This window comes from Oryza glaberrima, chromosome 11 (genome assembly GCF_000147395.1).
Source record: "Oryza glaberrima chromosome 11, OglaRS2, whole genome shotgun sequence".
Classification (NCBI taxonomy): domain Eukaryota; kingdom Viridiplantae; phylum Streptophyta; class Magnoliopsida; order Poales; family Poaceae; genus Oryza; species Oryza glaberrima.
This window is the reverse complement of record NC_068336.1, coordinates 1,746,726-1,763,311: the sequence shown is the minus strand read 5'-3', so window position 1 is coordinate 1,763,311 and position 16,586 is coordinate 1,746,726. Positions and strand designations below refer to the sequence as shown.

Sequence of the window (16,586 nt, the reverse complement as noted above, 5' to 3'; positions counted from 1 at the left end):
GATTCTATCTAATCATCTACCCTTTTCTTTTTTTTTCTTTTCTTGCTACTCGATGCATACTTTCTCGACAACATGGCCTGGTAATTGAAAAAAAACATTATTATAGTAGTTTAACTCATAAATTACAATACAAAATTACAAATCAAAATTTAAAATCGTACCAATTAGTTTATCACAAGCGTCTAGATGCACACGGCAAGTGAGTCGGAAATACACACTAGTGCCTTCGTCGGTTCGTCCACCTATCGGAACAACTGAATAAACCTAACATACGACTATACATCAATACACGGGTACATGGCTATTTACATATTAACAGAAAAAAATCACAATTGTACGAAATTTCAATTTTTCATATGATGATTGGTTAACGGCCAAAGCTTGTTATAGCAAACTCTCTAATCTAACGGCCAAAGCTTGTTATAGCAAACTCTCTAATCTGACGACTATACATAACTGAAGCAGGCGAAGCTAATCCAGCTGCTACCATGTAAATGCACAAACACGTAGGATCCTAGCTAATAGTAATACCTGAATCAAGATTCAAGAGGTGGCAGGTGGCAGCGGCTGCGTCCACCGGGCGCTCACGGAGTCACAGCTGCACTGCGCCTCGTGCCTTACTGCCGTCGACCGTCGTGCGGAGCAGCAGAAGGAAAACGAGAAGCCGGCGGCCGGCGCGCTTATGTGTCATGCGTGGCCTTGCGCCGTTGCGCCGCGCGATTTCGGTGCCATGAGGAGGAGAAGATTAGAAGACATGGGCGGCATCACAGGATCGCGTTCTGTTCGCCTTTCGCTTCCAGCTTCCGTGCACGGCACGTCTGTTTGCCTTCTTGCTGGGCCTAGGTTGGGGGGGGGGGGTTCAAGCGGTTGCATTGCTCTGGGCCCCCAAATCGCAGCCCCCCTCCCACACACACCCGAGGGCCGGCCCTATGCCCCCCTCTCACTCTCAAGCTCCGCACATTGCCGTTGTTGTCGCTGCCGTGGGACACCGCCCGCCACCTTCTCCTGTACTCCTCCAATGAAAGTACTCCCTTCGTTTCAGGTTATAACACTGTGTCTAGATTCATTAGCATCTATATGAACGTGGATAATAATACTAGAAAGTCTTATAACTGAAACGGAGAAAGTTGTATTCACATCTCAAAAAGCATGTGGATTGGGTGACGAAAATTTAGAGGCAGACGAATCAAGTGACATGTGCTCAAATTTCTTTGGCTTAATGGCCTTAACTGAGGAATGGACCACTTCCAAGCAGGAAGCATGCGTTCATTGGATCATCCCCGTATTCCCGTGTGCCAGTCGACCAAACGCGTCCCCGATGCTTCGTGCCGTGCTCACTGCTCAACCTTTGGTTCAAGAACGAATAACGAGACATGCAGCGCCAAGGTAAGCCGCACACTCAATTCGGCGGCGGCCGCGCGGCCGTGCCGTCGCTGCCCACGCGCATCACGCCCTTTCTTCTACTACCTTCGACCCGACTATACGTGACACATGTTCCGGTGTTCTCACAAATACGGAGTACACGGTGTCGTCGTTTCACAACTCACGCGTACACCGTGTGTCCTCACCATCTTCAAGCCTGCAACAACCGCATCTACTTCCCACGTCATCATCTTCATCCTTAATATAAACCCGTACTACCCTCCACAGCTTTCTTCCATTTTGAATTTCGAAACACACAAAATATCAGAGGACGCAGACAGCTTGACTTTGATAATCCCCATTCCCCAAATTCGCAAACCCTCTCTCTCCCATGGCCGGCTACCCGCCAAACCCCGGCTCCGGCTACCCCTACGGCGGCGCCGGCGGCTACGGTGCCCCGCCACCGCCCTACGGCTCCTCCCCCGCCCCCTCCGCCCCGCCCTACGGCGAGAAGCCTCCCAAGGAAGGTAAGACCTCCTCCTCTTCCGCCCCTTACTACGGCGGCGGAGGCGGCTACGGCGCCCCGCCCTCCACCCAGCCCTACGGCAGCGGAGGCGGCTACGGCGCCCCACCCTCCACCCAGCCGCCCCAGTCCTACGGCGGCGGCTACGGGGCTCCGCCCTCCAGCCAGCCGTACGGCGCGCCATACGGGGCCCCGCCGCCCTCGTCGGCGCCGTACGGGGCGCCCGGCGGGTACGGCAGCCCGTTCGCGTCGCTGGTGCCATCGGCGTTCCCGCCCGGGACGGATCCCAACGTGGTGGCGTGCTTCCAGGCGGCGGACCGCGACGGCAGCGGGATGATCGACGACAAGGAGCTGCAGTCCGCGCTGTCCGGGTACAGCCAGAGCTTCAGCCTCCGCACCGTCCACCTCCTCATGTACCTCTTCACCAACACCAACGTCCGCAAGATTGGTAAGTTCATCGTTTCATCGTCTCACTCTCACCCGCGAATTGAATAGTTCTGGCCTTGGGGATGGTGTGCGTTAGTCTGATCGCGCCATGGTTGCTATCGTGCGCGTTGTTCTGATCAGCGGCATACGTAATGGTGGTTGTGCTTCGGGCGATGTGTAGTCAAACGAGTGGCACGCGATTGGCACGTGGCTCTCCGCGGGATTATCAAGCTTCCCACGGTATTTGCGATGCCAGTATGCGACTTTTGGCTTGCGATGCGGAGATGGAGTCTTCCAGCCAGGGCTGTAGTCAGTGTTTGCATCATACGGCTAGGACTTGTCGTTTGGGAGGAAGACGGGGGAACGTGGTGGGGCAACGATGTAGTGGCAACTTGTTAAAAGCTGGAGTTTACTTTTAGGTGTTGGGATGCGGGTTCTTTTAATTAAGTTTCTTAAATTGCATCAATTTCTTTGTGGGATAGGATTCAATAGAATTGTGGAAAATCCTAGCTCATCTTGTGTGGTTATCATATTGTGGTCTACTTTGGTACAGCATAGACACATATACTACTAGTTTATTTGCACAATGAACTTGTAAGTTCTCCCGGCTTGTGATCTAGAAAGAATTTTGGGTTTACTCCAGTAAAAGGGCATGCTACTTTGGCACATAGTTTATACATGTTACCTTGTATACTTACTTTTGTTAGTCAGTTCTATTTAAAATTTCAAATTACTGCTAAACTGAAAACTAGATATTTGCAACTTTAATCAATGCCATTTCTCCTATTCTTTTGTCATCTGTTTTCTGTGTAGAGAACTAGAGATTGAATCATGAGCTTTGAATTGCTTGAGCAGTGTATACTCTGAAACCAGTGCTATGTTTCAGGCTATCAGCTAGTGAGCTTGTATGGAATTTTGGACTTTTAGTTCTAACCTGTGAAATGCACCTGATTTAACAAATACTGGATTGCTAGATACTGTACTTTGAACTTAAGCATTTCTTATATTATTCGTTTTTATGTAAACCACATTGAATATGTGTCTTTGATCCTTTCAGGTCCCAAGGAATTTACCTCTGTGTTTTACAGTCTTCAGAATTGGAGGGTGAGATGCTACAGCTTCAGCTTTCCTTTTCTTCTGCGCGGTGGAACTAATGAAGTTACTGTTGAAACTGAATACGTGCATTTTCTGCTTGTACTGTGCAGTCCATTTTTGAGAGGTTTGATCGTGACCGAAGTGGTAAAATTGATGCAACAGAATTGCGTGATGCTCTTCTCAGTCTGGGATATTCAGTTTCTCCAACTGTGCTAGACTTGCTTGTGTCAAAGTTTGACAAGACTGGGGGCAAGAACAAAGCCATTGAATATGATAACTTCATTGAGTAAGATGACTCCTTCAATTATGTTTTGCAGATTGCTTTCTTAGTAATTGTTCAAGCTATTAGCTTATCCAATCATCTACTTCCTCTGTTTTACAATGTAAGTCATTCTAGCATTTCCCACATTCATATTGATGCTAATGAATTTAGACATATATATCTATCTAAATTCATTAGCATCAATATGAATGTGGAAAATGCTAGAATGGTTTACATTGTGAAATGGAGGGAGTAATCATTTTCTAAAAAGAAAATCCAATCATCTCAAACTTGGTTAGGATATGTTTATATGGTCAGCTAATTATAGGATTGGTTCAAATTCGTTTCAGCCTTATTTTTAACATTTTATTTTTGAACATTTGTTGACACAAAAGTAGTCTTTGGGATCAAATGGCTGGTTAAAGATGATATTTCCTATCAAATATAATTGTTAAGATGTTTCTTGCACATTTTGAGGCAATAACTAAAAGGATAATGTATGCATCAACTAGTCTTTCTACTTCTGTTTTCTGATGCAAAACTTTGAATCCATCTAGTTGTTTTCTCATCGTTCTATTTTTCAGCCTTGGATTTTAAACCACTTAATTGTATAAATATAAAAGTCTTTTGTTGCTTTGATCACGTGTCATGGCTTATTATAAGCCCCAGCCAAGCAAGTCCTAACCTCAAAGTTAATATTGGATATAGTTTAAAATCTTGATATCTTCTATCATTCCAATTCGGCCTATATTACAGTCCTAACACTATTTTGTTTGCCTTTGCAGATGCTGCCTCACAGTTAAGGTAATACACTAATTCCATCACAGACGCTGTTAAGTCCTAGCACAATGTTCTGTTTTCACTCTGTTAACATACATTTGTAACAATTTTACAGGGTCTGACTGAGAAGTTCAAGGAGAAAGACACTGCCTTCTCGGGCTCTGCGACTTTTACTTACGAGGCTTTCATGCTGACTGTACTCCCTTTTCTCATTGCATAAAATGGCAGTGTGCTGCACAGTCGACCTTTCAGGAGACCATGCCCATTGTGTTGAAACGGTTCTGTAACGTGTGTTCATCGACTTGTTTTTAACTGAGTTTATTGTTTGGATTTGAAATGATACAAGTGCTTCCCTGATCGGGCATGTTACAATTTACAACGCTCATGTATGTGAGGATAGCTCCGAAAATGATGTAATGACTCTTCCGCCTAGAAATCGCATATCGATCAGCCCACAAATTCAATGCATTTGTGAAATGACTCATAAAAAGGACTAAGCCGAGTGAAATGAAAGTTTCGAAGTGCTTTGATATCGCTTGAATTATCAGTTGTAGCTGATGTGTAGTCCTTCAGTCCGGGTGATTTTGGGGTTAACTTGAATTGCAGTGCAGAATTCCATCGCAACAGGGCAACGGAAACAAAAATGAGTAGCGTATTCCAGGTCTTGGTTGCATATCTCACATATTGGAGAGTTGGCAAATGTTCTTTTTGAATAGATTTTGCTTTGTTGGTAGCCTTTCTTTTGTGGATTTGGATCCGATGGACCGTTTGATGTAAATTCAAGGGTCCAAATTATATGTAGTACTATTCACACGCGGAGAAAACTATATAGGTACTGTAACAATAATACAACTGTAGACTGTAGTATCAGATCTCAACTATTTGCTGAAAAAATGGATGGTTGAAATTACTTGCAGCAAAGTTAGTACTGCACTGAATTTCAATTCATCTTTTCCGAGTAGCCACGCAAAGAATTGCTACTCTATTAGGAAGGAGTTCCGACAAATAAAGTGCTAGATAGGACATGTCTGTGTTGAGCTTATTTTACCCGGCATATGTTGGTTTGGGGGTGGGGGCGCACTGATGTGCCAGGCTGAAGATGTCATGAGATAAACTGTAGAAACTGTATTTTTTTGCCCAATAGATGTCTGAAGATGTGGCCAAATAAACTGCCAATATCTGAATATATCAATGTTAAGCTCATTTTTGCCCGATAGATATATGAAGATGTGGTCAAATAACTGCATTTTCTGAATTTGTAAAAAAAAGATATGGTCAAATATTTTTTTTAACATAAACTGAATATAAAAAAAGGTGGTGGTGTGCTGGAGCAGTCGCTTGGTCTAGGAGTGAAGGCGACCTCCGGGGCAGCTCCGTATAGATTTGTAATGTAATAATGTAAGTTTGGTTTTTCACACAAGGCCTACTGAAGGCCCCCATCAGGGGAAAAAACTTATCATCAGGCGCCTGTGCCTACTCCACCAACCGCGGCGCATGCCGTTACAAGGCCGTCACTTCCGAGAATTCACGATGCGTCCTAACTCCAACCCACACACCTACCTTGTCCCCCGAAAACTTGGGTTACGACGCCAGTGCTATCTGGCTCGGCGAGAATCCATGGATGCAGCGGTGTATTTGTGCTCGCCATTCTCGATGTCACTAAACAATGCGGTACTAAACGAAATGGTAGGGAGAACACAGCTTAGCTAGCCAGTAGCTGCTGACTCCGAGAGTCCGAGTCGGAGACTTTCGAAATGGCAACCCTGTCGTTCTTGCCTTCTCGGACTCGAGATCTTCACCGATTCGAACTCGAACGAACGAGATTATGCCAAATAAATTCAACACCAACCTGTGCTCTTGCCTTTCACAGCGACACGAATCGATCGAGCGCGCGAAAACAGTCGCATGCGCGATCTTTGCATGCGGCTAGGGCGACCGCATGCGAAAATCCGATTTTCGCTTGCAGACGCTTAAGCCAAACAGCATGCAAAAAGAAAAAATCACGAAAAAAAATAAAATTCCAAAAGAAAAAAAAAAAACCTACCCGCCGGCGCCCGAGCTCACCACCGCGCCGGATCCGCCAAGTGGAAGGGCGGCAGGGGCGGCGCCGGCACCGCCGGTCGGATCAACCACTGCGTCGAGGGCGGCGGCACATGGCACAACTCGTAGCGCCGCCGCCGCCCGCTGCCGTCGTCTTCGCCGCGCCCGAGCTCGCCGCCGCTGTCCGCCGTCGTCGTCATCGCCGCGGTGGAGGGCGCCGGCGCCGGATCCGCGTGGGAGGAGGGCGGCTGACCCCGGATCCGCTCGGGGGAGGGCCGCCGTGCTCTGGCCGCCGCCGCCGCCCCCCTTCTCGGACTCGAGATTCTTCACCGATTCGAACTCGAACCAACGACATTATGCCAAATAAATTCAACACCAACCTATGCTCTTGCCTTTCACAGCGACACGAATTCGATCGATCGAGCGCGCGCGTGAAAACCTAGTTTTGAAACGCACGACGAGGATCACCATCAATGGCGGAAGAAGATGACAAGAAGCAGAAGGGCCCGGACGTGACGGTGCCCTCGGGGTACTTCTTCGTGCCGAAGCCGGAGCAGATCATCCGCGACTACCTCAACCACTGGATCACCGGCCGGCCGATCGAGGAGCTCCGGGACATCGTCCGGGAAGCCGACGTCTACGGCTCCGACCCGGCGACGCTGACGGAGGAGCACAGTGCGTACGGCCACGACGGCAAGTCGTGGTACTTCCTCACCGTCGCCAAGTGGAAGGGCGGCAGGGGCGGCGCCTTATAGGAAACGATAAGCGAACAAACGATAAAAAACAATAGATCAATCACAGAAGACACGAGATTTAACGTGGAAAATCCTTTCAAAACAGGAGAGAAAAAACCACGGGCGTCAGCCAGTAAAATATCTTCACTATATCTAGGGTGAGGTTACAACGCCGCACGGCGGCTTGCAAGAGGTATATATACGGTGGAACCCTAAAAGGGATGACGATCCGTTTCGCGGGGGCTCCGCCCCCGCACCCCCGGGCGTCCCCCACTACGCTCCGGCCCAAGCCTCCCAGCGACGGGCCTCCGCTCCACTACGGCAGAAGCTGGCCTTTATTAAGTGCAAATGAATTTGGATCACAACTCAACAGCGCCGGCACCGCCGGCCGGATCAACCGCTGCGTCGAGGGCGGCGGCACGTGGCACAACTCGCAGCGCCGCCGCGTCATCGAGGGCTACGGCGACCGTCAGGCGTTCGAGTACCGCGCCCCCGGGAACAAGAAGACAGACTGGCTCATGGAGGAGATCGCCAGCAACCTGCCGGCGGCGATCACCGACGAGGGCATCATGGTCATCTGTAAGGTCTACCTCTCGCCGAGGGCCAAGGAGGCGACGGCTGACGATGAGGAACGCCAAGAAACCAACGTGGTTCCCGGGCCCAAGAGGCTCCGAGAGGCGGAAGCCACCGGCTACGATGCACCGGCGCCGCCACAGCCCGACGTCGGATGCTCGTACTCCGACGGCAGCGAGACGTCTCAAGCGACCGCCTCGATGGACTACTTGTTGGAAATATGGTCATAAATCGGCATATTTTAATCCAAAATGTTAAGACAATAATCATGGCATAAACAGTGTAGGGTGATCTAGTGACAACATGTAACATAACTAGTAGCATACTAAAGGCATCATGCGCATCATGAATATCAGGATCGGATTGGGAACAGGAAGATAGAGAATGGCCCTCCGCTGGATTGTGAGGCAGAATTGCCTCCGTTGGTGTTGTTGTTCGCGGTGGCCCTTCGCTGGATTGTGAGGCAAAATTGCCTCCGTTGGTGTTGTTGTTCGCGGCACCGGCTCCAGCTCCTGCCTGATCACCCGCCTACCCAGTGCAGTTCTCAAGCGAAGGTGTGGTTCCGGAGGCCCTGCTCCTTCCGATCTCTCTTGCGCGCAAGCGATCAGAAGCGAGAGCACAGGCCAGAGGGGGAGGAACTAACAGTCGTGGGAACGTGACGGAGGGGGAGGAACTAACACCCGGGAAAGAACCGTCGTGGGAACGTGACGGAAGGGGAGGAACTAACACCGTCGTGGGAACGTGACGAAAGGGGAGGAACTAACACCCGGGAAAGAAGCTTGGAAAGAAGCAAGCAAGCAAGCTGATCGTTCTGATCGGAAGCAAGCAAGCTGATCGTTCTGATCGGACTCCTCAGCTCCTCCTTATCTATTAGGAGAGAGGCAGTCGTGGGAACGTGGGTTAGTGATTGCAAAAGAGTAGCGACGTGACGCCAGCCTCGCCCACGCCCTCGGCCCGGCGCACGCGCGCGCGGGACGTGGGAACGTGGGTTAGTGATTGCAAAAGAGTAGCGACGTGACGCCAGCCTCGCCCACGCCCTCGGCCCGGCGCACGCGCGCGCGGGACGTGACGCCAGCCTCGCCCACGCCCTCGGCCCGGCGCACGCGCGCGCGGCTTTCCAACCCCCACCTCAACCAGTCAAAAGGGAGCCTCCAATAACTCCTTATTTAGGTTGAGATATTCCTCACTTAAATCCTGAGATGGTATTATTATTCTTAACACTTATTATGGACCTTTGAGATTTAATAGGATAAATTGGGCCTAGCCCAATTATTCTAACACTACTGCTGCTCGACGACGACACACACGGCGGACGACACGGCCAATGCCGCCTACTACCACGGCGACGCTGATGCCATCAAGCCAGATGCTTACGACGGCGGCGACTACGGCATCGGCATCAACGCAGACGGGGAGCTGGTTCTCTGCGGCAACGGCCACGGTGGCATCGGGACGCAGGGACAGATGCCATTGGCAATGCAGAACACCAACGGGGAGATGACCTTGTTCTCACCAATGAACGGCTATGGTGTTGGCTTCAATGAGGAGGTGAGACAAGAACCACAAGTAGAAGGTGAGGTGGAGATGGATAATTTCTTCAACGATTTGTTCGTCGACTTCGACGGCGCCGGTGATCTCAATCCCAATCCCAACGGGGGTGGAGACAGCCACGGCCACATACTATGTGAATGAATTGAATCGCTGGGGTAGAGTAGTCGATGATTCTTTATTTATTTATTTTTCTTTGAGACGATGGAAGAACATGTATCTGATGATTCTTTGTCAACGTAGTTACTGATTTGTAGACAGATCTTAGGAGATTGTTCTGTTCAGTTCATGAATGATACTTCTAGTTCTTTATTTACTCTGTTTTATGAATTTAACTCCTGTTCAGGACCTTAAGGGTGCTAATATATATCAGTTTCAAATGGCATATATGGCATCAAAAGATTATTTCAGTGTGAATCCAAACCACAATAACTTGTTGCACTAACAACCGTCTATCATATGAATTCACTGATACAATAAAGTCTGAAGTTGAAAGCAGAGTGGTAAAGGTGCACATCAGTAACGTGTGATGTAGTAACAATTACATGACAGGATATAGTGCAGTTTGGCAAAATTTGAACAAAATCAGTGGATGGTTAGTGTATTCCAAAACAACTGAACTGAGCTGGGCAGCTGGATGCCGTATTGCCCCTGGATTCTACTTTCCCTTATTAGTGATTATTCTTCAGCTATATGTCATCAGGGCCATTGGCAAGTGGCCTGTATCCATTTGGAGTTGCAGAGGTTTCACCTGAACCAACTGGTATACACTTCAAGATGACACCAACAATCAGGCTGATGGAGCCAAGGCCGACGCTGAGCAGCCAATGTTGCCAGTTGAGCGGAACAGTACTGGCGAAAGTGCCAAGAAACTCTATGATCACCACTTGAAATGCTACGGTTGCAGCTATGACTGCAATGAAGATCCAATTGCTGATGATACCACGGAAAACATTGATCTTCTGCATTTCTCTGCTGTTTATTTCATTGAATACCTGGTACAACGTTTGCCAGAACATCATCATTAGAACAAGAAATTCCCTTGCCAAATCATGATTATTTTTTTTTAAAAAAAAAGATATATCTATCAGTTCAGGATTCTTAAGCATGATATTGGAAATATAAGCTGTGACCAACCAAACACATATTGTGGCGGACTTCGGAAAGACCTCAGTTTCACCATAGGTCTTAAGGCCAAAAAAGAAACACCATTTTATGTGAGTGGTTTGTGGAAATACTAGCATGGTTACAGTGTTCCATAATGCACTAACCTGACAAAACACGAAGGAGTTGAAGATCAGTGTATTTATGATGGATTTGGAATCTGCACCCTTGATGTTCAGAAGGCTTTCTCCACCAAACATGAGAGCTCCAAGTACAAATAGCTGATACAAACTTTGGCCCATGATATTTCTCCACATGACCTTGGTAATGAAACTTTCCCCTTTTCGGACAGGTGGCCTCTTCATCATTTCATCATTTGGAGGCTCTGTTGCTAGTGCTAAAGCTCCCAGTGTATCCATGATCATATTGACCCACAACAGCTGCACAGCAGTGAGAGGAGCGCTCCCTGTGACGGAAGAGAGAAACATTAGTACTGTGTTGGAGATCATGGGGAACCACTTAATGGAAATACATAGTATCAGATGAATACTATAATGTTGCCCTCACCTGTGATGCATGCTGAGACAAAATTGATAACTAAAGCAACAATATTGACAGTCAATTGAAACTGCACAAACTTTTGGATGTTAATATAAACTGCACGACCCCATCTTGCAACATTTATTATGGTAGTGAAATTGTCGTCAAGTACTATGACATCTGCACTCTCCTTGGCAACCTGCACAAATAAAAGACAAAATTACTCCATTTCAGAAGATGAAAAAGAAAATACAAAGTATCCAAAATGGGTTATCAGGGTCAACTTATTTCAGTAAGAATGAATACTGACATATTCGTCCTAAATATCTGACTTTTTTAATGTCTATTGATGCTACGTCCATAAGTTTTGAACTGCATAGGAAACAGTACCTCTGTTCCTGCAATGCCCATAGCAAGCCCAATATCTGCTTCGTGTAATGCAGGAGCATCATTTGTACCATCACCTGTCACAGAAACCACCTCATCAAACATACCTCGCAAGTTTGTCACGAGTGTATGCTTATCCAATGGTAAAGAACGGGCCATAACCTGCAAAATATTTCCAGATATTAAGTTTGGTCAATATTTGAGTAAACATATAGACTGAGGAAAACATTATGAACCTGAATATTCGGTATCAGGTCCCTCATCTCTTCTGGGCTCTTGCTATGGAATTCTGGTCCTTCTATTGCTACACCATCTTCAGTCAATATTCCACACTCTTTAGCTATAGCTTTAGCTGTATTTATATTATCACCAGTTACCATTCTTACTGTGATACCAGCAGACATACAGGTCTTAACAGCATCCTTAACTCCAGGGCGCACAGGATCCTTGATACCGAAAATGGCTATTAGAGTAAAACCATTTGTTGGACTATCTGCATTGTCATCAATATCATCATCCACTTCCTTATATGCCAGGCACAACGTCCTTAAAGCATCTGAAGCAAATGAGTTGATAGTATCTAAGATGTTCTTTCTCTGAGCTTCCGATAAGGGAATAGCATTTCCATCGCCATCAACCATCATGTCGCACATCTGCAAAATAATTTCTGATGCACCTTTGCAAAACCATCTGGACGTGCCACTGGGTAATGAAATCAGCACTGCCATCTTCTTCTTGACTGAATTGAAAGGCTCAACCTTAACCTTGGTGCAGGCACTATACTCAGCATCATGAACTCCTTCCAAGCCCAAGCCAAATTCTAATATTGCTCTTTCTGTTGGAGTTCCTAAGACAGTTTGCTTGCCATCCTTTTCCTTGACCACCTCAGCGCTAGTATTCTCAAAAATTCCCTGCAAAAGCAGACTCAATGTTCTAGAAGAAACCACAGAATTAAGTTCTCCTGAAATGGTGTTACTGGTAACTGACTTTGAAACCTCAGATATCCATATTTTGTCAACAACCATATGGTTAGTAGTCAAAGTTCCTGTTTTGTCCGTGCAGATGGTACCAGCAGATCCCATTGTTTCGCACGCTGAAAGATGTCTAACAAGTGCTTTATCATTCATTAACTTTTTCATTGCAAATGCAAGACTCAAAGTAACAGCCAAGGGTAATCCTTCAGGTACAGCAACAACTATAATGGTTACCGCTGTTGCAAAGTAGTTTACTATAGTCAATGCATCGGTAGAATACCATTTGAGCAGACCAACCGTCATGCCTTTGTCAATGAGGAATCTAACCAGCAGAACTAAAAATGTTAATATGGCAAATACCAGTCCAATCTTTCCTATAATGGTCGCAACTCCATTTAGCTTAACCTGCAGTGGTGTCTCATCCTCTCCTCCCTCACTCAATGTGCTCATCAATTTTCCCCATTCAGTGCGCATACCGACAGCAGTTACTATCATCTTAGCAGATCCATCTTGCACTTTAGTTCCTGCCAAGATGAATGGTTTGTCTTGAGAAACATACACTGGGTCACTCTCACCAGATAAGCTGGACTCATCAATCAAAAGGGAGTACCCATGTATATATAGTCCATCAGCAGGTACTTGATCTCCAATTGACAGATGAACTATATCACCAACTACCAAGTCATATATAGAGATCTTTTGTCGACGCCCATCTCTGGTTACATGGATAAATATCTTTTTCTTTTCATTGTCTAGCTCCTTAAATTGGAGTGACTGCTTATAATCACTAACAGCAGTAACCATAACAACTAAGAAAATGCTGAGTATTATACCCAAGCCATCATACATGCCCTTTGGCCATCCTTCTGTTGCCAAACCAACTGCAACAGATAGCAATGCACATACCATAAGAATTATAAGGGTCATGTCCTGGAATGCATCCCAAACAAACATCCAGAAACTTCTTGAAGGCTTTTCTGCATAACGGTTGACGCCATATATGTTCTGTCTTGTATCTAAGTCACTAGCACATATGCCATGATCAAACGATGAACGGACTTTTTTAGATATCCCATCTACCCCACCATGCATCTTTAAAGCTTTCGAATCATGCTTGCTTGTGATCAATGCTAGTTCATCTGGATTGATGGAAAATCTAGCTTTAATAATATCCTCTGTTAGCTTGAACTCTTTCTTTTTGGCACCTTTTGTTAAATATTGGGAGTAAATCAAGTTACATAGAGTTATTCCATACTAAAAAAGAACAGTAACATAGAAAAGCTATTCCATACCATCACTAAAAATGAGTGCAGCCTGCTGCACATAGAGGGCAACCCGAATCTTTTCCTGGTAAAGCAAACACAAAAAGGGAAACCATTTTTACTGCTTATATATAATATTATAATCATTTTCTTGTAGTCGTAAGATAAAATCACATATTATAAAATGCGGTAACTGATAAGGAATAGTAATACTGTTGTTTAGCCCATGACAATGAAGTTAATTAATCCAACCATTCGGATGCAAAAATATAACTCATTTAAGTTGCGCATATGGATGGCTTGGAAAGCTTTGTTCAAATATAGTGGTACAAGTTCTAGCCCCATGATTGTTCTTACAAGAAACATGGTGTTGAGCTTTATTGCAAACATGATAGTCATCCTACATTTGAAGTTATATTGCCACTATACCTGCATCATCCAGTGTCATCCTCCTAATCTCCTTATAATAGAAATACCTTCCCTACTCTTGATTTATATTAGAAATGGATTGGATCATTGGAAGAAAGAACTAGCTGTTATTTGCATTGTGTAACAAGAAAGTTTTCCAGCCTAGAAGAAAGCAGATCAACCAAATGATTGAATTTGGTGTTTGCAAATTTTTCCAGCATGATTGTCAAAAATAAATCGGTTACATTTTAAGCATAGAGTAATTACATTCGCATAAAAAATATTGCATCTAAGACAACAAAATGTCAAGCGTCTAGAATTCAAACAATAACTACAAATCAAACTAGTTGTCAGTTAATTCTGGTTTTGAAAAGTGTCTTTCGGCCACCAACCAGTAAGAAGATTATCTGCTTTAAGAACTGCTTATTGATTTGCAAACTTGAACATGCCAACAAAGTATTGAATGTACCTTCTTAATCGTATACCAATAGGAGTTAAGGACTGGTTTTGGAAAATATATAAAGAGTAAAGTAAGTTTTTGTCATGAACAACTCTGGTTCTGCTTACAAAGTATGCATCTTTGACTAGCATTATCGTAAAACAAGAAGGCCCCTAATGAACTGAAGTTAGAGTTCTCAGTTGACTGAACGGTAAAATAGGGGAATTTTTATGTGATGGAAATAATACAAGAAAATAATATAAGAAAGGGTCTCAGAAATCAGAAATAGACATCTGCGGATCGGCCCACCCTATCCACCAAACCTAGAATACAGGCATATAAGTATATAACTAAAAATATATATAGCTCATAGTAATGTAGAACAAATCCCTGAATTAAGAGTCTCAAGACGCAATGTTGGATTCCCCACCAAACAAACAAGATTCCTTTTTTTTCACATGGGGACAAAATAGTTGAACACTTGGACTCGATATGAAAGACTAGTAGAATATAAACAATGATTTTAGATTTGCAATGAGATTGACAGGTGGAGAGAACTTTATAACAGAATCGATGTGATAATAAGGTGATATATTTGTCCTTTTAACACCATTTTCTTTGGACTCTTGTAAGCTTCGCGGAAGCTTCCTTGACGGTCGCGTTCAGGTTGGCCCTGATAATTTGGTCTTTTCCTCCCTAATAAAGCTGAGTATACAAGTCAACATGATACGGCCGTATTGTGCGTCCGTGCCCAGTACCGCGAAGAAATAGCATAAATATCCTGCTTTTGTGGCTTTGATTGTTTGGGTGGCAGCGATTTAAACAAAGTGTATTATTGTCATACAATCTGATGGCAACCGGCAAGACAAGACCAACAACGGTTACTGAATACTGAACATGCCCAAACCAAAAGCAGTTTGTTTTTTTTTTAATCAAAGTGTTGTTCTTGCTAGGCAAATCGACTCACGATGAGATGCAGTGAAGAACGAAGTGATGGCGGAAAGGAGAATGGATGAATTAGGGCGGGGTAGTTCGTGGTTGGTTAGTACCTGGGTGGAGCGGACCTTGGCCTTGTCCAAGGAGCGGCGGTCGAGGTCGGGCACCCAGCGGAAGCGGCGGCGGCGGTTCTTGACGATGGTGCCAACGGCTTGCCGCCATCGCCGCTGCGCCTCCTCCGACGGGTTCTTGGCCGGCACATCGAAGTGCTCCTGCAGGTACCTGTCAAGCTTCTCCATCCCCGGCCGGTGAGCACGCTCACGCTCACGCACACGAAGCGCAGTCCACCACTCCACTACTAGTACTCTTTTCTGCCCGGCCGGAGAGGAAGGGGAGAGAGGGAGAGGAGTTTTTTTTTTCCCTTCAAAGTCCAAAAGCTTTCAACTTGGCCTAAAACAAGGAGACAATTGGCTCTGCGCCTGTATGGTCTGGGGATAAAGAATATGGAAACGGCAGGCGATCGGATCTCCATTTTCCTAACTTAAAATTTTCCTCTCCAGTGTGTATGCCTATGGCCTCGAACACTAGTTTGTAGGTTGAAATTTTCTTTTGTTTTTGACGAGAGATCGATGTGGTATTGACCAGGAGATTGCTACAACTTTCCGTTCACTTTTTCGTGTGGTATATGGGCAGCTGATTTTGCTTGACTTGGTGTGTCCGTCCTCTGATGGATGAGCAGTTGAGCACAGTAACTAGGCGATAATAGTGAGAAATCACCAAAATTATAAGTCGCCGCAGTAGTAGTTGCAAAGCGAAGCAACATACACATTGAACGGGGGTACACTGCTCTCCAACTTGCCGCTGCCGCCAGCGAGCGCGGGGCTTGCCGCCTATCATGCACGATATGTGATACTGGTAGGGCAATACGGATACGTTGATAAGAAGATTTTTAAAACATTAATATGATGATACAGGAAATTTCAAAAACATCGATACGGCGAGTATATATAAAAGTATTTTTAAAAACTAAAGTATAAGGAACCGTGTAAAACAATAAGATTGCCTTAAGAGCAGGTACAATAGCAGGCTATAAGCCAGCTATAAATATATTTTAAAGAGATAAAGGAAGAGAGAGAAGAGCAGCGAGCTACAGATCTGTAACCAGCTGTAGCACGAACTCCAAGACATAATGT

The 16,586-nt window shown here is 45.5% G+C and overlaps 2 protein-coding genes across 2 annotated transcripts; one reads left to right on the top strand and one right to left on the bottom strand.

Annotated features, from left to right (window-relative positions):
* Positions 1-1,637: 1,637 nt before the first annotated feature.
* Positions 1,638-4,916, top strand: LOC127755508 (calcium-binding protein CBP-like). The gene is made up of 5 exons (XM_052281177.1): positions 1,638-2,333; positions 3,369-3,415; positions 3,517-3,692; positions 4,454-4,472; positions 4,564-4,916. Exons 1-5 carry the CDS (start codon positions 1,754-1,756, stop codon positions 4,666-4,668), a joined length of 927 nt encoding a protein of 308 aa, XP_052137137.1. The 5' UTR covers positions 1,638-1,753; the 3' UTR covers positions 4,669-4,916.
* Positions 4,917-9,827: 4,911 nt separating this feature from the next.
* LOC127755488 (probable calcium-transporting ATPase 8, plasma membrane-type) lies at positions 9,828-16,004 on the bottom strand. The gene is made up of 7 exons (XM_052281161.1): positions 15,507-16,004; positions 13,641-13,695; positions 11,611-13,553; positions 11,378-11,536; positions 11,015-11,186; positions 10,615-10,913; positions 9,828-10,338 (listed from the first exon to the last, which is right to left on the bottom strand). The coding sequence occupies exons 1-7, from the start codon at positions 15,690-15,692 to the stop codon at positions 10,033-10,035; spliced, it is 3,120 nt and encodes a 1,039-aa protein (XP_052137121.1). The 5' UTR covers positions 15,693-16,004; the 3' UTR covers positions 9,828-10,032.
* Between the last annotated feature and the right edge of the window lie 582 nt (positions 16,005-16,586).